At 48.2% G+C, this 19,174-nt stretch overlaps 2 protein-coding genes across 2 annotated transcripts in view; one reads left to right on the top strand and one right to left on the bottom strand.

The window, feature by feature from the left end:
- TG (thyroglobulin) overlaps positions 1–19,174 on the bottom strand; it is a 276,418-nt gene that overhangs the window by 10,633 nt on the left and 246,611 nt on the right. The window contains exons 44-45 of the mRNA XM_024251255.3: positions 10,667–10,848; positions 7,541–7,648 (exon numbers count right to left, since the gene is read on the bottom strand). Coding sequence (XP_024107023.3) covers positions 7,541–7,648; positions 10,667–10,848 — 290 coding nt within the window. The remainder of the gene's footprint in view (positions 1–7,540; positions 7,649–10,666; positions 10,849–19,174) is intronic.
- The window catches only part of SLA (Src like adaptor), a 92,048-nt gene that overhangs the window by 4,919 nt on the left and 67,955 nt on the right, over positions 1–19,174 (top strand). The window lies entirely within an intron of this gene.

Below are 19,174 nucleotides of genomic sequence, written 5' to 3'. Positions count from 1 at the left end.
TCAGAACAAAGACCAGATGCAGCACACAATCAAGTGCCATAGCACACACTCAGCCTCATGATGAATTTCCATAGAAACCATGAACTCCACAGCTGGCCCAGCCCCCAGGCATCTTAAGATGAGAGGCTTCCACGTCTTCTCTGAAGTGGCTACAGCTCCTCATGCAATGTGTGGTACCAGAAACCACTTCAGTTGTGGTTGCTTTCTTCCAAGGACCTGTTGATCTCCAATTTGGATTCTTCCAGCATAATACACGAAGCAGCATTAGTAATGCTTACTTAATCAGTGTTCACTCTCTGCCAGGCAGTTAGGCCCATAGGTGAGGCTGTCTGTATGCCTTGTCTTCTTTAATCTTCACACACTTCATAGTAAGCATAAGTGCTATTACTAGCTCCACTACACAGATGAGAAAACCAACTCTTAAAGAGGCACACAGAAAGTGGCAGAGCCCTTGAAAGACAGGAAACAGCAGAGAACAAACCGGGGCTCTCTTCTACACTTGCTGGGGCCCAGAGCACAGGCCAGGGCTGGGGGTGCGGTCCCCAAACCTGGCCACAGGGTCTGAGTCCTTTGTTCATGAGCAGCAGAGGACACAGATGGGGCTCTTCCTGGGAATGATACCTGGACCTTTAAAGGCCAGTGTGTCCTTTGAAAGGGGCTGTTTAGAGAGGAGGACATCACCGGTGAGTCAAAGAGATGGAAATACCAGAGACGGGCAGGGAGGGAAGGGTCCCAGCAGAATAAGCAGAATAAGCAGGTGGCACCTTGAAAAGTACCTGGGCAAGTGACAGGAGGCATTAGAGAGAACACAGGAAGCATTAGAGAGAATGCCCAGGGCCTCAGACCTGGAAGAGACAGCAGGCCAGAGCCCCTCTGCATGTGGACCTGGAGGCCTGTTGGCCTTCTAGGTCAGCTTTGTCACAAAGAAGCACTGAAGCCACCCCTCTGTTTCTCTGGCACACTCCATCTGCTTGAGGGGGTTCCAAGGGGCCAGGGACAGCATCTTGGCAGGGGACATCCTACATTGATTCAGGGGTACTGTCTGGGAGAGGGGTTGCTATTTCCTTTCAGGTACTGTTAGTAATAACTTCAGTTCTAATAGATTCCAGCAGTGGTTCTCAACCAGCAAGGATTGTGTCCCCAGGGAACACATGACAATGTCTGGAGGCATTTGTGGTTGGCACAGCTTAGGGGGACTGGGGCTGCTGGCATCAGGTGGGTAGAAGCCAGGGGTGCTTCTTAACATCCTTCAATGCACAGCACAGCCTCCTACAACAAAGGGTTATCCGGCCTCAAATGTCAACAGTGCCCAAGTTGAGAAGCCCTGGATTATAGGGCTCGCTGGAAATCCCACTTCCTAAAACAGAGGGCTCCAGAGACAGAGCATGGGAGAAACTGGCTCAAAGTTTCTTCAATGATCGGAGATGAACAGGAGAAAGCTGGTGAGTTTTTTTCTCTCATCAGTAGCCTTGGAAATCAAAGCTGCCAGGTATTGTACACACAGATACACATACATGCACACACTCACACGCAGACACATTCATGCAACCCAGATGCCGGCTCTGGGCTAAAAACCATGCAGGCAGTGTCCCCCAAACCTTCCCACAGCCCTATGGAACAGGACCTGTTATTCTCTCCAGATATAGGTGAGGCTACATGGAGGCTGAGAGGTTAAGTGACTTGCCCAAGGCCACACAGATAGTAAGTGGATTTGGCCATTGTAGGCACTCAATAGGGTTTAGGATAAAGTTGGAGCAATTGAAAGAAAGCTAGAGAGACGGCAGGGAACAGCACATGGGTCCAGACTGCCACTCACTGGCTCAGGGACGGGGAAATCATCTGCTCACATCCCTGGGCTTTTGTTTCTTTACATATAAAATGAAGGAGCTAGACGGTCTCATCTTCTATATTCTATGATTCTTTGAATCTGAATCTGAAACGGGAACCTTCTTCTCACACTAGAGATTTTGATTTCCCTGTCTCCTCTCCATCTGTTATGCCTATTCTTTCCGCATAGAAGTTTGCCCTCAATTTCAGGAATGAAAATCTCATCTATAATCCAGGTGCAGAGTAAGAAAACCACACTATTCTGTGGTCAGTTTACAATAGTCTATAAGAAGGCAATAATTCATTGTATTTTTTTTCACTAGCTGTTGCCAGGAAAGCTAATATATGCTAACAGAAATGGAGGTACGAGACAGATGGCTGAAAATGTAACACACGTATATTTTAAGTATGTAGATTTGAGCCAGAAATAAAATGAGAGATGTGACAGCTCCAGGGCAGAGAGAGAGAGAGAGAGAGAAAGAGAGATGTCTTTTTGGGACAATAAGATAAACTTGCCAAAAATCAAATGAGTTAGTTTCTGTGAGTCATTCATTGATTCAATTATCTACTACATAGATGGCACCATATGTGATGGTGATGGAGAGAGGAGACATCTACACAGGGGGTTGTCAAGAATGTATTCTGATGGCCAAGAAGAACAGAATACTCTTAGCACTATTTGCCTGTCTCTGTTTTATGCAAAATTAGTGATTGTCACAACCTTTGAGATGGGTCCTATTATTATACCCATTTGCCAGATGAAGAAATTCAGTCACCAAAGAGGTTACATGACTTGCCTTAGGTCACTGAGCTGATAAGACTCAAGGATATGTTTTTCACCAAACTAGTAGATGCCAGCATCTCTGCTTTTGACCAGGGCATTATTTTGCCTCCATAAGAATAGCAATACCGCTACTATAAAATGTTTCAGTGGATCTGCATGTCTCTTTCCTCCAAAAATGATAGAACTGAGAACTAAACAATGCCTTTAGGTGACTGTGTCCAGTAGTTTTTCATACTTTCTAAATTGAATAACATTGAAATGTTACTCAAAGCTCAGTCTGTGACACAGGGAGAAAGGGGCTGGGAGGGTCAGACCTGCCCCCTCCTCAAAGAGGCTCAGGATCCAGGCTGCCTAGAACCCAGTGAAGAATCCGTGCTTCAGACCTCTCTGGCCTCCCTACTCCCACTTGACGGGTGGCAAAACTGAGCCCCATAGAGCCTAAAAACTAAAGTAGAAAGGACTAATTCCTGACCATCTATCCTTTAGTATGATTTCCTGAGCACCTACTAAGTCCTCATCTGTGCCAGGAGGATCACTGGGCTCTGAGGTGCAGAGAGCCATGGAGCCACGGGAGGCAGTTATGAGGGTCTCTGCATGAACATGGCTCGGTTTCATGGGAGGTTCCCCGGGTCAGAGCAGTGGAACCCTGTCTCTAGGGACATGAGGACACTACTCAGCAACAGAGAAACCCACACTGGCCGTGGGAGTCTGAGGCTGTGATTCCACTCTGTTAGGATTGCTCCTTTGAGGACCACCCCAATCCAAGGTTCAAAATAGACCACTTTGGGCCACTGCCATTCAAGAGCCTGCTTGGCAGGCTCAGTTATTTTACAGAAAGGCAGTGTTATGGGTTGAACTGTGTCTCCCTCAAAAAGATATGTTGGGGTCCTTACCCCTAGTACCCTAGAATGGGACCTTATTTAGAGATAGGATCTTTATAGAGGTCATCAAGTAAAACTGAGGTCATTAGTGTGGGCCCTAACCAATATGGGTGGTGGGGACCTTGGATCCAGAGGCTGACATGCACGAAGAAAGACGATGTAGAGAAATACCGGACGAAGAACACAGACATCTATGAGCCAAGAATCGCCTTAGGCCACCAGGGGCTAAGAGAAAGGCCGGAACACATCCTTCCCTAGCACCTACAGGGAGAGCATGCTCCTGTTGACAATTTGAATTCATCCTTGTGGCTTCCAGAATTGAGATAATACATTTCTATTGCTCTAAGCTGCCCAGTTTTGGTGGCACTTTGTTACAGCAGCCTATGAAAGTGATCCAGGTAGGGCCCAAGCACTATTGATTCTGACAGCAATGATATGAATGCTTTCATTTTGTTTTGCTTTGATTGTTTTCACCCTCATGTAGAAGACTCATTTCTTTTTTATTGCCACTGTAAATTCTGGGGTCCAACGGTATGTGCATATTTGTAAGGCTTTTAACGAACTTGCTGTGGGAGAGTTACACCTTTCATTGTAATCTCTGCCTTACATGTGAGGAAGGCAGAGAACCAGACAAAAGAGTCAGTGGATTGAGGGTGTATTCCTGAGAGCCCTGGTGAGGAGGACACTGCCAAGGCTGATTCTAGGAACATTTCCCATGCTGGGCCTCCCTCACCATGGGTGGCCATAGACCACTGGATTAGGTGGGTACCTTCATCTCCACCCAAACCACATGGCTCTCGTCATCATTCCTTCTCTCCCTCAATGCCTCCTTCCCAGAATCCTGGCCTACAACTTATTTTTCTTCTTACAACCTGGAGGCAGTTGCTTGAATCTGTAGGTCAGGCTGAAATTATAGTTCTAAGCAGAGAGACCGCGTGTTGGAGTGGAAAGAGTTCTGAGGCTCAGAGAAGCCGCGGGTGGGTTGCTGCTAACTAACCAGCTGCTTGTCCTCGAGGGAATCGTGTTGAACTCCTTGAACCTCAGACTCTGCTGTGCTCTGAATATTTACGTCCCTCCAGAATTCACAGGCCGAAATGGAATCCCCAGTGTGTTCGTATTAAGAGATAGGGCCTTTGGGGAGTAACTAGGTCATAAGGGTGGAGCCTTATGAATGGAGTTAGTGCTCTCATAAAAGAGGCCTTAGGGAACATGTTTGTCCCCTTTGCCATGAGAGAATGCAGAAAGAAGGTGCCACCTGTGAAGCAGTCAGCGAGCCCCCCACTAGACACCAAATCTTCCCATGCCTTGATCTTGGACTTCCAGCCTCCAGAACTGTGAGCAATAAGTTTACGTTGTTTATACATTATCCAGGCTAAGATATATTTACTATGGCAGGCTGAATAGACTGAGACACACTGCATATCTGTAAAACAGAGGTAACCATTTCAACCCTGCAGAGCTCACAAGGATTCTGGACATTTTTTTATGACATGCTATAAAAACAGAAGAGTCTGTTTGGAGAAAGCAGGTGAATAATGGGTGCTCCAGGGAAATGAGAACACCTTGGGGACTGCATGAGTTTCCTGCAGCTGCTGTAGCAAATCACCATAAACTTACTGGTTTAAAACCATGGAAACTTTTTTCTCTCATAGTTCTGAAGGCCAGAAGCCCAAAACCAGTTTGAGCCAAAACCAAGGTGACGGCAGGGCCACACTCCCTCCCTGTGCTCTCCCAGTTTCTGGCTGCTACCGGCATTCCTTCCCTGTGGCCACATCCCTCCAGTCTCTGCCTCTGTGGTCACATTGCCTTCTCTCTTCTGTAGACAGCACTTCTCCCTCTGGCTCTCACCTATAAGGATACTTATGATTGCATTCAGGGCCCTCGCAGGGTAATCCAGGATTATCTCCCCATGCCAAGATCCTTAACTAAATCACATCTGCCCAGGTTCTGTTTCCTTATAAGGTAATGTTCCAGGTTCCAGGGATTGGGTCCTGATATCTTTCGGAGGCCACTACTCAGCTAAGGTATTTTACTATGGCAGCTCGAATAGACTGTGAGACACACTTCCTCTGTAAAACACAGGTGGCCATTTCGACCCTGCAAAATTGGGCTCTGAACTTTTTTTGTGGAGTGCTATAAAAATGCAAGAGTCTGGGCCAGGTGCAGTGGCTCAAGCCTGTAATCCCAGCACTCTGAGAAGCTGAGGCAGGTCGATCACTTGAGGTCAAGAATTCGAGACCAGCCTGGCCAATATGGTGAAACCCCATCTCTACTAAAAATACAAAAATTAGCCGGGAGTCATGGCACATGCCTGTAATCCCAGCTACTGGGGAGGCTGAGGCGGGAGAATTGCCTGAATCCAGGAGGTGGAGGTTGCAGTGAGCCGAGATTGCACCAATGCACTCCAGCCTGGGCAACAGAGGGAGACCCCGCCAAAAAAAAAAAAAAAAAAGGAAGAGTCTGTTTGGGGGAAGCAGGTAACTGATGAGTGCTTAGGAGAAATGAGAATGCCCTTTCTTTCCCGTAGTGGCAGTGAGGTCACTTGGAGAGCATTATTGGAGAATGGGAGGAAGGTGGCCAAATCACTGGCCATATCAATTATAGGGCAGGTAATAAAGTAGTCCCTGGTGAAAGGAGGACATAGGAAGGAGTCTATCTTGAGGTGGTCATTATTCAGCCTACTTTAGGGGCATCACTAACTGTAAAGATAAATGATGCATGTTTATAAGAGTTCCCTTGCCTTGCTAAGTAACACAGCATAAAGCCCTGTTATGGGTTGGATAACTTATGTTCCAGGTACTGTCAATGCCAACCCTAAGAGGAAAAATTATTAGCCTTATTTTGTAGGTAAGGATATTGAAGATTAGAGAGACAAAGAAAACTACCTATGATGGCACAGCAGGTATATGGTGTGGCTGGACCCCCACCTCTAAAGCTTCAGTCCTTTCACCCAGCTCCCTGTTGCCCATAAAATAGACCATGGATGTGAGTGATGAATGTTCTTGATCCCAGATGGCAGGCCTTGCTCCCATTCTTATATAAAATAAAACAATAATGCTCTTGCATCTTTTGGAGACATGTGTTCCCTGATGATCTGTTACCTGTGAATGCTTATTGGAGGCTGAGCACAAGGACACCACTACTTTCTTCCCCCTAGAGGAGTAGATTGTCTTGCCAAAGGCACCTCACTGTGATCTGATGTGGTTTAATGCACGAAGTCACTGCCTCAGTGGGAAGGGTTCTGGGGTTTTCCCACATAGATGAATGGCTCAGAACTGTAAGCTCATGGGGCAGTAGAACAGATAGCCCCATAGTCCTCCCTTCAAAGCACCGGTCATCCAAGTCCCCAGCTACCCTCTTTGCATTGTTCTTTCACTCTGAAGCTGAGATCACGTGCGTCCCTGTCACTTAGTCTCTCTGCTTCCTTTGTTCAGCTATTGGAGTTACGAAACCCAAATCTTTCTTTTCTTTTTCCTTTTAAAATATTTTCCTTGGCTTCTGGGAAACTCAGGGCTAAATTCTATGCTCATCGCTTGGCCCTTTCTTTATGGTTGGTTTTCTTTCACTTGCACCTTATTTCTCTTTCTCATTTCTTCATTGCACCTGATATTTTATTCTAAGGGAGCTGGAACCTATTCTGGACGTAAGAATGTTATATAAATCAAGCATGAATACAACTTTCCTTTGGTTGAAAAAAAAGCCTTTTTATACTTTGGAAAGTCAACATCTTAAGCTAGTGCTCAGTCTCTGCAGGAATAAATATAGAGAGTAAATGAAAAAGCCTCCTCTCTCAAGTCAAATTAATCAATTAATAACTAACATTGCAGTTCTAAAGTGTGTCATCATCATTTGCAAAGCCTTTCACATCATTTTTTTTTAACTTTCCCCCCCTACAAGACAGTGAGATGGAGTGGCTACTACAATTATTTCTATTTCTCAGATGAGGAAACTGAGCCTTAGAGGGGATAAGTGGTGTGTCCCATGTGATTGAACTGGGACTTATCATTCGGTTTTACCTTCCTTTCTCTGCTTCCCTGCAGCTTCTTACCTGCCATGGCCATAGCTTTCAGGAGCATGGTACATGAAGACATTTCCTCGGGCCCTCTTTGCCCAGGCACTGGCCATGTCGATTATAGGGCAGATGATAAAGTAGTCCCTGGTGAAAGGAGAACATGGGGGGAGTCTGGTTAAACATGGCTCTATGGGCAATGGTGCTTGAAAAGGGCTTCTCCCAGCAAGGGGCCCCCTGGGCCTCCAACCTACCCCTGCCCAGGCCTACAAGAACACCTTCCTCCCATTCCCCAGCAATGCTCTCCAAGTGGCTCCACTACCACTTTGATGGGAGAGCCAGAGTATGGTAGGTATACAGTCCCCTCTGGTAGATGGTGGGCTCGAAAATTGGCATCCATGCTGATGTATTTTAGGCATCAAAAAACCCGTGAAATAAACATCTTCCAAGGACATCAATTTCACTTAAAGACATGGAAGCGAAACATTTTATAGTAACATAAATGCAATATACAGTGGAGTTAAATACAATATACTGTGGAATGGAACATAAAATCATTGTGCATTTTAAAAGAAGTCAGAGCCCGCAAAGATAGCTCAGGCATGTGGTACCCTTAGCTCAGCCCAGTGGCTCTCAGCAGGGGAGATTTTGCCACTCCATCTCTACCTCCCCCAGAGAACCCTTTGGCAATGCTTGGAGACATTCCTGGTTGTCACAACTGGGAATGGAAAGGGTTGTACTGGCATCTAGTGTGTGGGGGTCAGGATGCTGCTGAACATCCTACGGTGGAAAAGGGAGCCCCACAAGAAAGAAAGAAAGGTCCGATCCAAAATGTCCAGATGAGGAGGCCGAGAAATCTCCCTAAGTTATATATTTGCTCTGCCTTTGAGGGTAGCATGAATCAATTTCAGAAGCAGCAGCTTATAAGAGTGGGGCCCTGCATGTGCTGACGCACAGGCTATGTGCTTAAAGAGGCGGCCCCAGCCTGGCCAAGAGTCAGACAGACCCTGGCTGACCCTGGGCCCACCAGGTTTTCAATCCCATCTGCATTGCAGAGTAAAGGTGAGATACTCAGCAGTTCTTTTATCTCCTTGAATCTCTGTCTTCCCAGCTGAGAAGTGGGGCCAAGGGTCCCTACCTGGAAGAGGTTTTGTAATGCCCAAGTTTACTAACACCCATGGGAGTCCCTCAGCAAAAGGGGTGCCCATCTTCCTTTCCTGGTCATTGGGATAAAAGCCTTTGGTGAGTCTGCTGGGTGCTCGAGTCTTCCCAGGTGAGGCTCTGAAGTTGGGTGGGGCACTGTGGGCATCTTGAGGGCAGATGAAGCCAACTGAGTTTCCTCTCGTGCATCCTGAGGCATTGTGAGCAGGACAGACACAGGATCAAACCTATGGTAAGCATCACGCACTGGCAGGCCTGGGGTGGGACACTGCCCAGGAAACTGCCAAGGAGACGGGGCCAGGGCCTGAGTCTGTGCCAGAGAGAAGGAAGGCCTGAGCTAAGGTTGAGCTGGAGTTCGTCTTCTGAGTGAGGCCTCCCTTGGTGACATTGCTTTCCCTCAGTCTCAGCTCTCACCCCAGCACGCAGGTTGTCGTTAAGGTCAGATAAGGCAAAATTAAGGCAAGAACCTAGGTTTTCTGATCTCTAGCCCTGAGCTCTCTCTGCAATGTGATCTAGCCCAGTCCTGACTTGATTATAAGCCTCTCAGGGTCAGGGACTGGACATCTGAGAGTTCTTATGGTCCAGCCCAGGGCAAGGCCTCCCAAAATAGCTGTTGGCTGTTTAATCTAAAGTGGAGATCTCCACTAGAGGGAAAATTAAAGCCTTTTAGTCCGCAAGATCCAAGTGGGTGGTACGGTTTTATTCTGAGCCAGTGACCCTCCAATTGGAAACCACAGGCTCCTGAGTGGAGAGACCAAGCAGGGCAGTGGGTCTCTAACACCTTCCAGCCCATCCCTTCCCAACAGGCTCCAGTTCAGCAAAGGATGCTGAGCCTTGACATTGGCTCTGTCCCCAGGGACAACAAGCAAATGGTCAGTGTGGGCCTCCCAGAAGGAGAGAGAAAAGGAGGCAGAGAATGCTAAAAGCACTCGCATCCCAGCCATTCTTCCCACTGGGAGTGGACAGCCCTCAGGAAACCAAGATGCATCGCCTGTGAAGGGACTCAAAGGTGACCTGAGAGCTGGAGTCCCCACTGTGGTCTCATCCTAAGGAGCTCAGAAGGAGGAAAGGACTGGAGCCCTGGTTATTTTCTTATTTCTATTAAAAAATCATTTCTTGTGCATCTGCTGTGCATTTCTATAAAAGTTCTCAGCCTCAGTGAGCTCATGCAGCACTAGGAGAGGGAGGCAGGTCTGTCCTGACAACCTCTGGGGCAGGGGGCGTGCTGCAAGAGAGGGACCCTGGGGACAGCAGCGCCTGGGGGCTGCAGCCTTCAGCCATCTTGGGGTGGGGGTTTGGCAGCCTTCCCCAAGTGAGAGAAGCTTGAGCATGAACAGGGACAAGGCATGTAAGCAGTGGATATAAGAAACAACGGGCCCCAGAGAGAGGGCGCAGGGCTGTGAGAGCTTGGGCTGTTCCTGTCTGGGGAGTGGTATCAGCCACAAAACCTCCCCACCTCCAGGCCTCTGCTTCCCACGTGCCAGATGAGCCCGGGCTGCGGGGTGGAATCAGCTGAGGGAGCTTTGAAAAATGCTGCCCCACTATGGGCCCTGTGTGTCACCTACCCTTTAAATGCCCCCATGTGCGCCTGATGGGCAGCCAAGACTGGGGGCACCGGGCTCAGTGAATGCAAGGCCAGGAGCATGGAAGGTTGTCCTGAGCGTTTGCTGAGCAGCTGCTTCAGGTGGAGCGTGCACCAGGCACCTCTGGCAAGTGCTTCGTCTCTGCCCTCCGACAGCTCCCTCATGGCCCAGGAAGAGCCAGAGTCACCCCTCATTTATCCCATTGGCTTGGGGTTTCCTGGCAGCAGAGTCCACCCTACATGTCCTCCAGGGCTTCCTCTCAGCAGGGAAGCTCCCCATGCTGTAGGCCAAATGAATGATGCAGGGGAAACCTCAAGCACAAAGCCACGTGCCTTTATTTCTCATTCATGACCTGAACATCAACTGGGTCCACTCCAAAACACAGCAGTAGGAATCTGCACCCTCCTGCAGCTTAGCTTACCGGGTGGCATTCTCCAGAGCCCGGGAGAAGGAGGCGTAGTCATCCGTGGAGTGCTCCAGAGAGTAATACCATGTAGCAGCAGCCTCGACGCGGGCATCTGAGTCCTCGCCACCCAGGGAATTCTGCAGCGCCTGGTAAAAGGCTGTTTTGCTACTGGTCCGGCCTTGACTTTCCTCAAATTGCTAGAAAAAAACAAAAAGATATGAAATTCCCCAGTTTGATTCTGAAAGGTCCAAGTCAGTGTCCCTCAAACCCTTGCTCTAGAATTTTCTCTCTGGGAAGCAGTGGGGCATGGCATTAAACACAAGTGGAAGCCAGACTGTCTGAGTTTGAATCCCAGCTCTGCCTCCTTCTAGCTGTGTGTCCTTAAGCAAATGGCTATCCCCCTCTGTGCCTGCCTTCCCCATCTGCAAATGGGAATGCCTGCCACAGAGGATTATGGCAAGTAGTTAAAATGGTACCTGGCACTTAATAAGTGCTCCATTAATGTTAACCATTGTTGCAGTCTGAGAACAGGTCAAACCCCCAAGTTTCACTTGCTTTCCCGGGCTCCTTGCTCAGCCAACTCATGAGTAACTGTGTTTTGGTCATGTTAAGAGAGCTAAATTCAGTTTCATTCATGGACTCAGTCACTCATCATATGAATGCTTCATGCACACTTTCATACACATAGTTACACTTCACCAGGGCCAGCAGTGCCCCAGACTTGGAGAAACAGCCACAAACATGCTGATCAAGCTCCCTGTCTCTTGGGGCTCACGTTCTAGTGGGCAGAGGTAGAAAATGAGCAAATAAATGTACGGTATATCAGGGAACAGGTGCTACAAAGAAATATAAGGCCATATAAGAAGCATAGGGAATGCTGGGGCTGGGGCTATTTTATATAGGATGCCCAAGGAAGGCACGCAGTTCTCTGGGGGATGTGTGTCCAGACGGGAGCAACTTTTTCTATTTTCTTTTCTCTGTCTTTCTCTTTCCTTCCTTCATGCTTCCCCTTTACTCTCCCTTCCCTCACCTTCTCTTCCCCTCCCCTTCTCTCTCCTTCTCTCTCTATTTCTCTCTGAAATTCCACCCTCTCTCTGTTCCTTCCTTGTTCTGGTGTTGCTGCTGTCTGCACTGTGGGAGTCTGGGGCCATTCACTGCCTTCCCCCAGGACCCAGTTTCCTCCTTTCTGAAGACAATGGGCAGGGGAAAGTCTGGGATGCAGCCCCTGGTGTGAGGCCCAGCCTCCTGGGCCCCAGCACAGTCCTGTGCTATGTGTTTACATATTTCTAGGACCTTATGTAAACGGTGAAACGTGCTTATCAGCACACTCTGGTGTGTTTAAATTGCTTCTCCAAACATTTACAAGCACACAGGACCTGTGATTAGAATTCCATCAATGAGCAATCCCTCCTGGGTAAGCACAGCCCCTCCTGGGTGAACACATCCCCTCCTGGGTGGGAACAGCCCCTCCTGGGTGGGCACAGCCACTCCTGGGTGAACACAGCCACTCCTGGGTGAACACAGCCCCTTCTGGTGGGATGGCTGACTCTCCACCCGGCTGAACGAGAAGCCAGGCTGAACCACCCTGTGGACTAAGTGATCCTTCAGGATGACCGAAGCCAGGAGGGCATGGAAAGAGGGCTTCGTTCTCATTCTATCAATAACATTTTAATTATTGGAAAAAAAAGTCTGGAGCAAATATGAAATTGAGAGATCTGAACGGTGAATCTGTGAATATTCATCGTATCAGCGATTTTTAAATATTTTGACCATGATCATGTAAGAAAGTTATTTTATACATAACAGAACACACATGGACATACACAGACACAGACCTGAAATAGCATTCACGAATAATGTTCACACTCCATACTCTTACCATCTACAATGCATCTGAGAGTTTCCATTCTATTCTACCCTAGTCTAGTCTAGCCTGTTCAAAAAATACTCACCTACAATCTATTATGTGGACTCTACAACCTGCTAATAGTTCAGGGAAAAAAACTGCATTATATTCTCTGTCCTTTTCTGCCTGGAATATTTCATTACAAAAATGATATTAGTAACCCACTGGCACCCCTCTTACTATTTCTAAATTTTGTGCTAAACATTTCACACATACGTTTCAAGGAAGCATCAAAATAACAAGGTGAATTGGGCACGATGTTACCCCATTTTACGAACCATAATTCTGAGGCTGAGAGAACCTACCTAGCTTGTTTAGGGTCACACAGACAGGACGCATGAGGCGAGATTTAACCCCAGGTCTTACTGCTGGTAAGCGACAGGCTCGTTCCCCCAGCTATAACTTAAGCAGGACCCCACATCAGAGCTGTGGACACTGGGACCTCAGCCCACGGAAGGATGGGTGGTTTTTGCCCATGAAGTGCCTGGCCCAGAGCAGTGAAAAGAGCATTGAGTTTGGAGTCAAAACTTAGGGTTCAAGTGCTAACTGCCAAATTTGGGGGGATCTTGGAAAATATATATTTTCCTCTCTCTGAGCCAGACATCTTCCAAATGTGAATGTGTTGTGTGTATTCATATGGGCCCTGTTTTTGTCTCCTGTGAAGATGAAGTGAACAAAGCAGTTGCCTGCTAAGGGTCCCACTCCTAGTTGTGGCTGGTTGTTCGTGGGTGCGGGCGAAGAAGAGCCAGGAAGTCTCAGTGCAAGGTGCAAGGGCCTGGACATGGCAACCCAGATTTGGGTTCCAGCTCTTGCATTTCCCAGCTGTGTGGCTTTGGGCAAGTCACTTAGCCTCTCTAATCCTCAGGCTCCTCATAGGCAAAATGGAGTTCAGTAAAATCTACTTCACAGCGTTGTTTTGAGAATTAGAAATAACGTTTTGAAGCACCTCGCTCAAAGTCTGGCATATGCCCTTAATCAAAGAGACCTACTTGTATCCATCATGGGTTTAATTGGTTTCAATTAGAAAACTGAAGGATGAACACAGGGCCCCAAACCGCTTTATTAAATGAAGAAAGCATTTAAAAAATGCTATGTGTATCTGTCTTCATGGAAGAAGAAGATAGATTTCTTGCTTTTATTTCTATTCTAATTCCTTCATACAAATAATATGAATATTTGAAAAACTGTGCAAGAAAATATAATAGTTCGTTCCAGTGGCTGTCTCAATGCTACGGCCTGTTTGCTCAGCTCTGAGCTGTGAGCAAGGAGATTGGGCAATGAGCGAAGGCAGGTGGGGCAGGCAGAAGGTGCCAAATTCAAGGGCCAAGTACTGCTCACAGACGCTTTATAAAGAAGGAATCCATGATGCCCCTACCTCAGATATTGGGTGGGTCTAATGCCCTGGGCTGGAGCGGAAGTGGAGAGAACTCAGTTCTGGGAGCCCAGGAGGGTACAAGGACAAGCGTGCAGTGGCACTAAAGTGGGTTCTCCCCAGGCTGCTTTGCTACATGGGAGGCATAATCTGCCTTCAAGTCTTAACATGAGGGAGCTATACTGAAGTCTGGGCACCAGGACCTCCAAGTCCCAGCGCCTACTATGTGGCAATCACTGTACAAACTCAACGGAGTGGCTTCCTCTCTCTGGGAACCATTTTCTCATACATAACATGAGGTGGTCATAGTGAGAGCCCTAGCCAAAATACCAATGCCTCCTGGGCTGCAGAGGAGTAAAACAAGCTCATAAACTGTCTCCTCCCTGTGCAATGCCATTTGCTGGAACTTAGAGGAGACTGCCGAGGGGTGAGAATGATGCTGCCTGAGTCATGTCGGCAAAGGGAGTAGCCAAGGTCAGCACAAGTGCCACGCACCAAGCACCCATCGTGTGTCAGATGCTGTGCTGGGCCCCTGGTGCACCCTCTTCTCATTTGCTCCAATAACCATCCTGAGAGGATGGACAAGCAAACTGGCTCAGAGAGGCTAAGTGCTGTCTTACACAGCTGAGTAAGTCACACAGGTGGGGAACAAAACCAGCTGTGCCTTGCCCTTGCCACCCTGATGAGCTGCCACTGGGCCTTCAATTTCTGTGACTCCTGAGAACTAGGCTGCTGAAATATTCCCAAAATGCCCAGGCCATGTGAGGAGTGCTGTTTCCTCAACACCAAATGTTCTCTCTTACTTTTAAGCCTTTGCGCCTCCTGTTCCTCCTGCCTAAACACCTTTCCCTAGTTTGCCTGGATAACAGCTATTGAACTAGACACATGCTTTTTAATCCAATAAGCATTAAAGTAGACTGAAATCTTGATAAAATACAGATTCTGACTCAGCAGGTCCAGAGTGGAGCCCAGGAACGTGCATTTTAACAAGCTCCCAGGTGATGCCGATGCCGTTGGCCTGGGAACTTCATGGTCAGCAATAAGATTATAATAGAAAATCCAGGTTTTGCTCAAGGCTCACCTCCTCCAGGAAATAGAACAGATAATGGTTGAAAGGTCAGGCTCTAGAGATAATGGTTGAAAGGGCGGAACTACCTTGTAGTTCCAGGACCCCGAGTAAATTGCTGCCTCTCTCTGTAGCTCAGTTTCCTTCTTTATACAAGGTGGATAATGAAAAATGCCTATTGCATGAATTATTAACAGATCCCAATGAAACATGCATTAAAAGTATTTAGCACAGTAGTTGGCACATGGTCAACAAACGTGAGTGATGATTATTAACCTGTCCCAGGCTAAACCAGGGGCCCTCATGGCCCTCAGGATCCAGGTGCTGTGATGTTAGTTTATTTGCCTATTGTTCCAGAGTACTACATGGCAAAGGCGGCAGGGATTGTGTCCATAGCCCCAGTGCTCAGTATGGTGACAGGCATGTCACAGGTGAATATGCATTGAATGAATGACCTCTGTAGAGGTAATACAGGTTAGAGGCTGAAAGTAGGATGCTAAAGTCAAACTTCTTGGGTTTCAAATCCCAGAGTTGGAAAGGTCTGGGCTTGGAGGCTAACTGTGCGACTTCTTAGCTGTATGAACTTGGGAAGTCATATAATCACTCTATGTCTATCTCCTCATCTGTAAAATGGGCACAACAAATTACCCTCATCATAAAACTGTCCTGAAGTTAGATGAGATGAAACCTACAAAGTGCTTAGCACTGTGTCTATTGTCGTTGTTGTCAGATATTTGTAGACTCAGCCTTGAGCCCAATTCAGACAGGCCAGGGAAAGCCCATGTCTTAGAGAGAGAGGCCTGAGCAAAGCTTTGTCCCCACTGAGCTTGAGCCCAAACACTTGGAACCTCTTTTCCAAACCCCTGCTAGATAAAGGAGTGGCCCCCAGGCTGGGTGCGGTGGCTCACACCTGTAATCCCAGCACTTTGGGAGGCCGAGGCAGGCAGATCACAAGGTCAGGAGATCGAGACCATCCTGGTTAACACGGTGAAACCCCATTTCTACTAAAAATATAAAAAAACAAAAAAAAAGCGCGGTGTGGTGGCACACACCTGTAGTCCCAGCTACTCAGGAGGCTGAGGCAAGAGAATAGCATGAATCTGGCAGGCAGAGCTTGCAGTGAGCCGTGATCGCATCACTGCACTCCAGCCTGGGTGACAGAGTGAGACTCTGTCTCAAAAAAAAAAAAAAAGAAAAAGAAAAAGAAGAAGAAAAGAAAAGAAAAGAAAAAGGAGTGGCCCCAATCAAGGATGGAACCTCCTTCATGGGTTATGCAGAAACTCCTTCTAAGATGAGCTTTTAGGAGTGCTAGGACACCAAGCCCTGGGCATTGCAAAAAGAAGTCTCTCTTGTATATAATGGTCTAGAACAGTTTCACAGCCAGGTAGCTGGAGGGACGAGGCCCAGTTTATGCTCCCATGAGACTGATATTAGAGTTCCACATTTTATGGGGAACTGAGACACTAATTGGGTGCAGCCTTGATGACGGGTCAATATTTTGGAGATGACCCAAAAGTTGTCTCCCAAATAGTGGGAGATAAATTCCCAAGCCCCACTGGGGTGCAAGGGAATGTGAAGGGGCACATTTTCAGCAAGACCTGGGACACGCATTCCTTCATGATTGGCGAGGCTCCGAGCACAGATGCCATTCCCAGTTTAATTAGAGAGTCAGCAGGCGGGAGTGGGGGCTACCGTGTGACTGCATGTGCTGACTTCCACAAGCTGTAATTACAGGCAGGGTCTGCCTTAGACAGTAGATTTGTTACAGGCAGGAATTACACAAAGGGCTGTCATGAACTGGCCAGTCTTTGGTGTGTGCTTTTAAAGTACTGCCATTAACACATCCTAATGAAAAGTAGGAGCCCTTGGAAACACTGAGGGACTGAGCAGGGCCTCAGCATCAACCTGAATGTCTCAGGGCCCAGTGTATTGAATGTGAAATTTGGCATTTGAGAGACTCAGGTTCAAATCTAGCTCTGTTCTGAGGCCTCAGATGATTCACCTCCAATGAACAAACGTGTTCAGTAGATATGCCTGTCTGTGCCTTCATTTCGGGTCAGTAAAATGGGGTTGATGTTAGAACGAAATGCATTAATGATTATAAAGAGGCTGACACATAGGAGACAATAAATATGACTTCTCTCTTCCCTCTAGTTAGTAAATGATTAAAAAGAAAATCAGCAAGGCAGGTGAGAAATGCCCTTTAGTTCATGCCGAGTAGTGTCTGAGAGACACGATGAGAACACATGGCTGCAGGCCCTTGCTGTTCATCTTACTGTCCCTTCGACAACTATGCTCAGAGTGCCTGAGTATGCCAGGAGCAGCTCCCGGCATTTGGGACACATCAGTGAACAATCGGGCTGTTCTCTGCCTGCATGGGGCTTCTAGTTCTGTGAGACAGGCTGACAACATACAGCACATATATGTGATACGGACAGTCCTGGGGCGATAAGGAGCAAGATTAGTGCATAAAACAGGAAGCCGGAAAGGGGACGGGGGTGCTGGCCGGTGAGGGTCACAGTTGTGCCCTGGGGAGCTGGGTTAGGCAGTGTGGAGGATGGTTGAGTCCAGACTAGAGAGGGTGGGGTTCAGACATGCGGACAGCTGGGTGAGGGGGAGCAGCGAGGTCCACGGGGTCAGTGGAGTGATGGCAGAGGAGCAGGGGAGAAGCCAGAAAGAACAGAGGGCTGGGAGGCTGGGAGAGCCTCACCCTACCTTTTGCTTTTTTGCTTCAGGCGGGGCCCGGGAGAAGGGCTCCCCCATCCTGGTTTGCAAATGTGACCTGCCAGAGAGCACGGAGCACAGAGCAGGCCAGGCCGGGTGTCCTTGCATTGGCCCCAGGCACTGCAGGGCCTCAGTAAGGAGCCAACTGGCCCTTCAGCGCTGCTTCCCCCTGGCCCTGCCTCCTGCTGCAAACCCCAAGGCCAGTGCACTCTGCAGGCCGCATTGCCCTCTCCTCGGGGAATGGCCCTTCCTCCTCTTGGACTGAGGGCCCTCCTTCTCTCTGAGGCTCAGTCTTTGCTGCCCACAGCCCTGGAGCCCCTCACTGGGCAAACCTCCCCCTGGCTCTTTCAGACCTTCAGTGTGCAGCTCTCCATGAGTCCCACCCCCACCTAGAGCTAAAGTGCCTGCCTGGAGGTCCCAAACAGGAGGGTGTCCTCCATCTGCTTCATCCAGGTGCTCTCAGCTAGATGTGCACTCCAAGAGCATGTCTACATGGTGGGCTCCAACTGTCGTATAGCCTCTTTACAATATGGCCATCTGGCTACCCCAACCTCCATCAAGGTCACTGATGACCTTGCAGAGGTCCACCAGCAGATGCCCCATCCCCCACCTCTCCATCTCCTCCTCCCAGTCAGCTCTGCCTCAGGCTAATTTCTGGAACCCCCTTCTGCTGTCTCTCCCTACTCTTGAAAGCTGAGGCTCCCAGCTGCCACTCCTGTCCCCTTTTCCTCCCCTTCTGTCCACGAATGCTTGTGGGGTGGGGCCATTTCCTCTCCTTGCTTCAAGAATGACCTATTAAGCTAATGACTCCCAAATCTCTCTCCAGCTTGAACCTCACACCTTCATATCCAAATGCCTCACATCACCTGGAAATCTCTCAGGCCCCTCAAACTCAACCTAGGCACAATTTAACTTCGTCATCCATATGTGTTCTTCCTCACTTCTAGAACCTTCTTCCCCTCCTATTTCCCTATCCTTAGTGACTAAGACCAGCCCTCAATTACCTGATTAAAACACAGGTATTTCGTGATTGCTCCGAAAACCATTCCCCTCTTCCCCTACATTTTGCTGTAGCCTGTTCCTATGATCTTCCTCCTGAGTGATACCTGCCCCCACCTCCGGTCCACCCCTACTGCTGTCCTAGTTCACAGTACATCTCCTGTACCACACTGGGGCAAAAGCAGAGATGCTGCTCTTGGCAGGGGCTTAGGGGAGGAATGCTTTGTACACAGACAGCCTGTAGTCAATTTTTGCTCATTGATTATGCTCCAATTTTTGAAAAATGGTTGTAACATCACAGGTTTGGGAAGAAGGAGACACAGAGCAGAAACCCCACCGGAAAAGTAGGAAGCCTACCAGAGTTCACCTGCTTCTTGCAAGATTATATGAATGGATGAGTGAATGAATACACAAATGCTCCAGAATTCTCTAGAGCTCTGAGGTAGATGGAGACAC

This window comes from Pongo abelii, chromosome 7, assembly GCF_028885655.2.
Source record: "Pongo abelii isolate AG06213 chromosome 7, NHGRI_mPonAbe1-v2.0_pri, whole genome shotgun sequence".
NCBI lineage: Eukaryota > Metazoa > Chordata > Mammalia > Primates > Hominidae > Pongo > Pongo abelii.
Note: the sequence above shows the minus strand (reverse complement) of the source record. Positions and strands in the feature narration are given on the sequence as shown.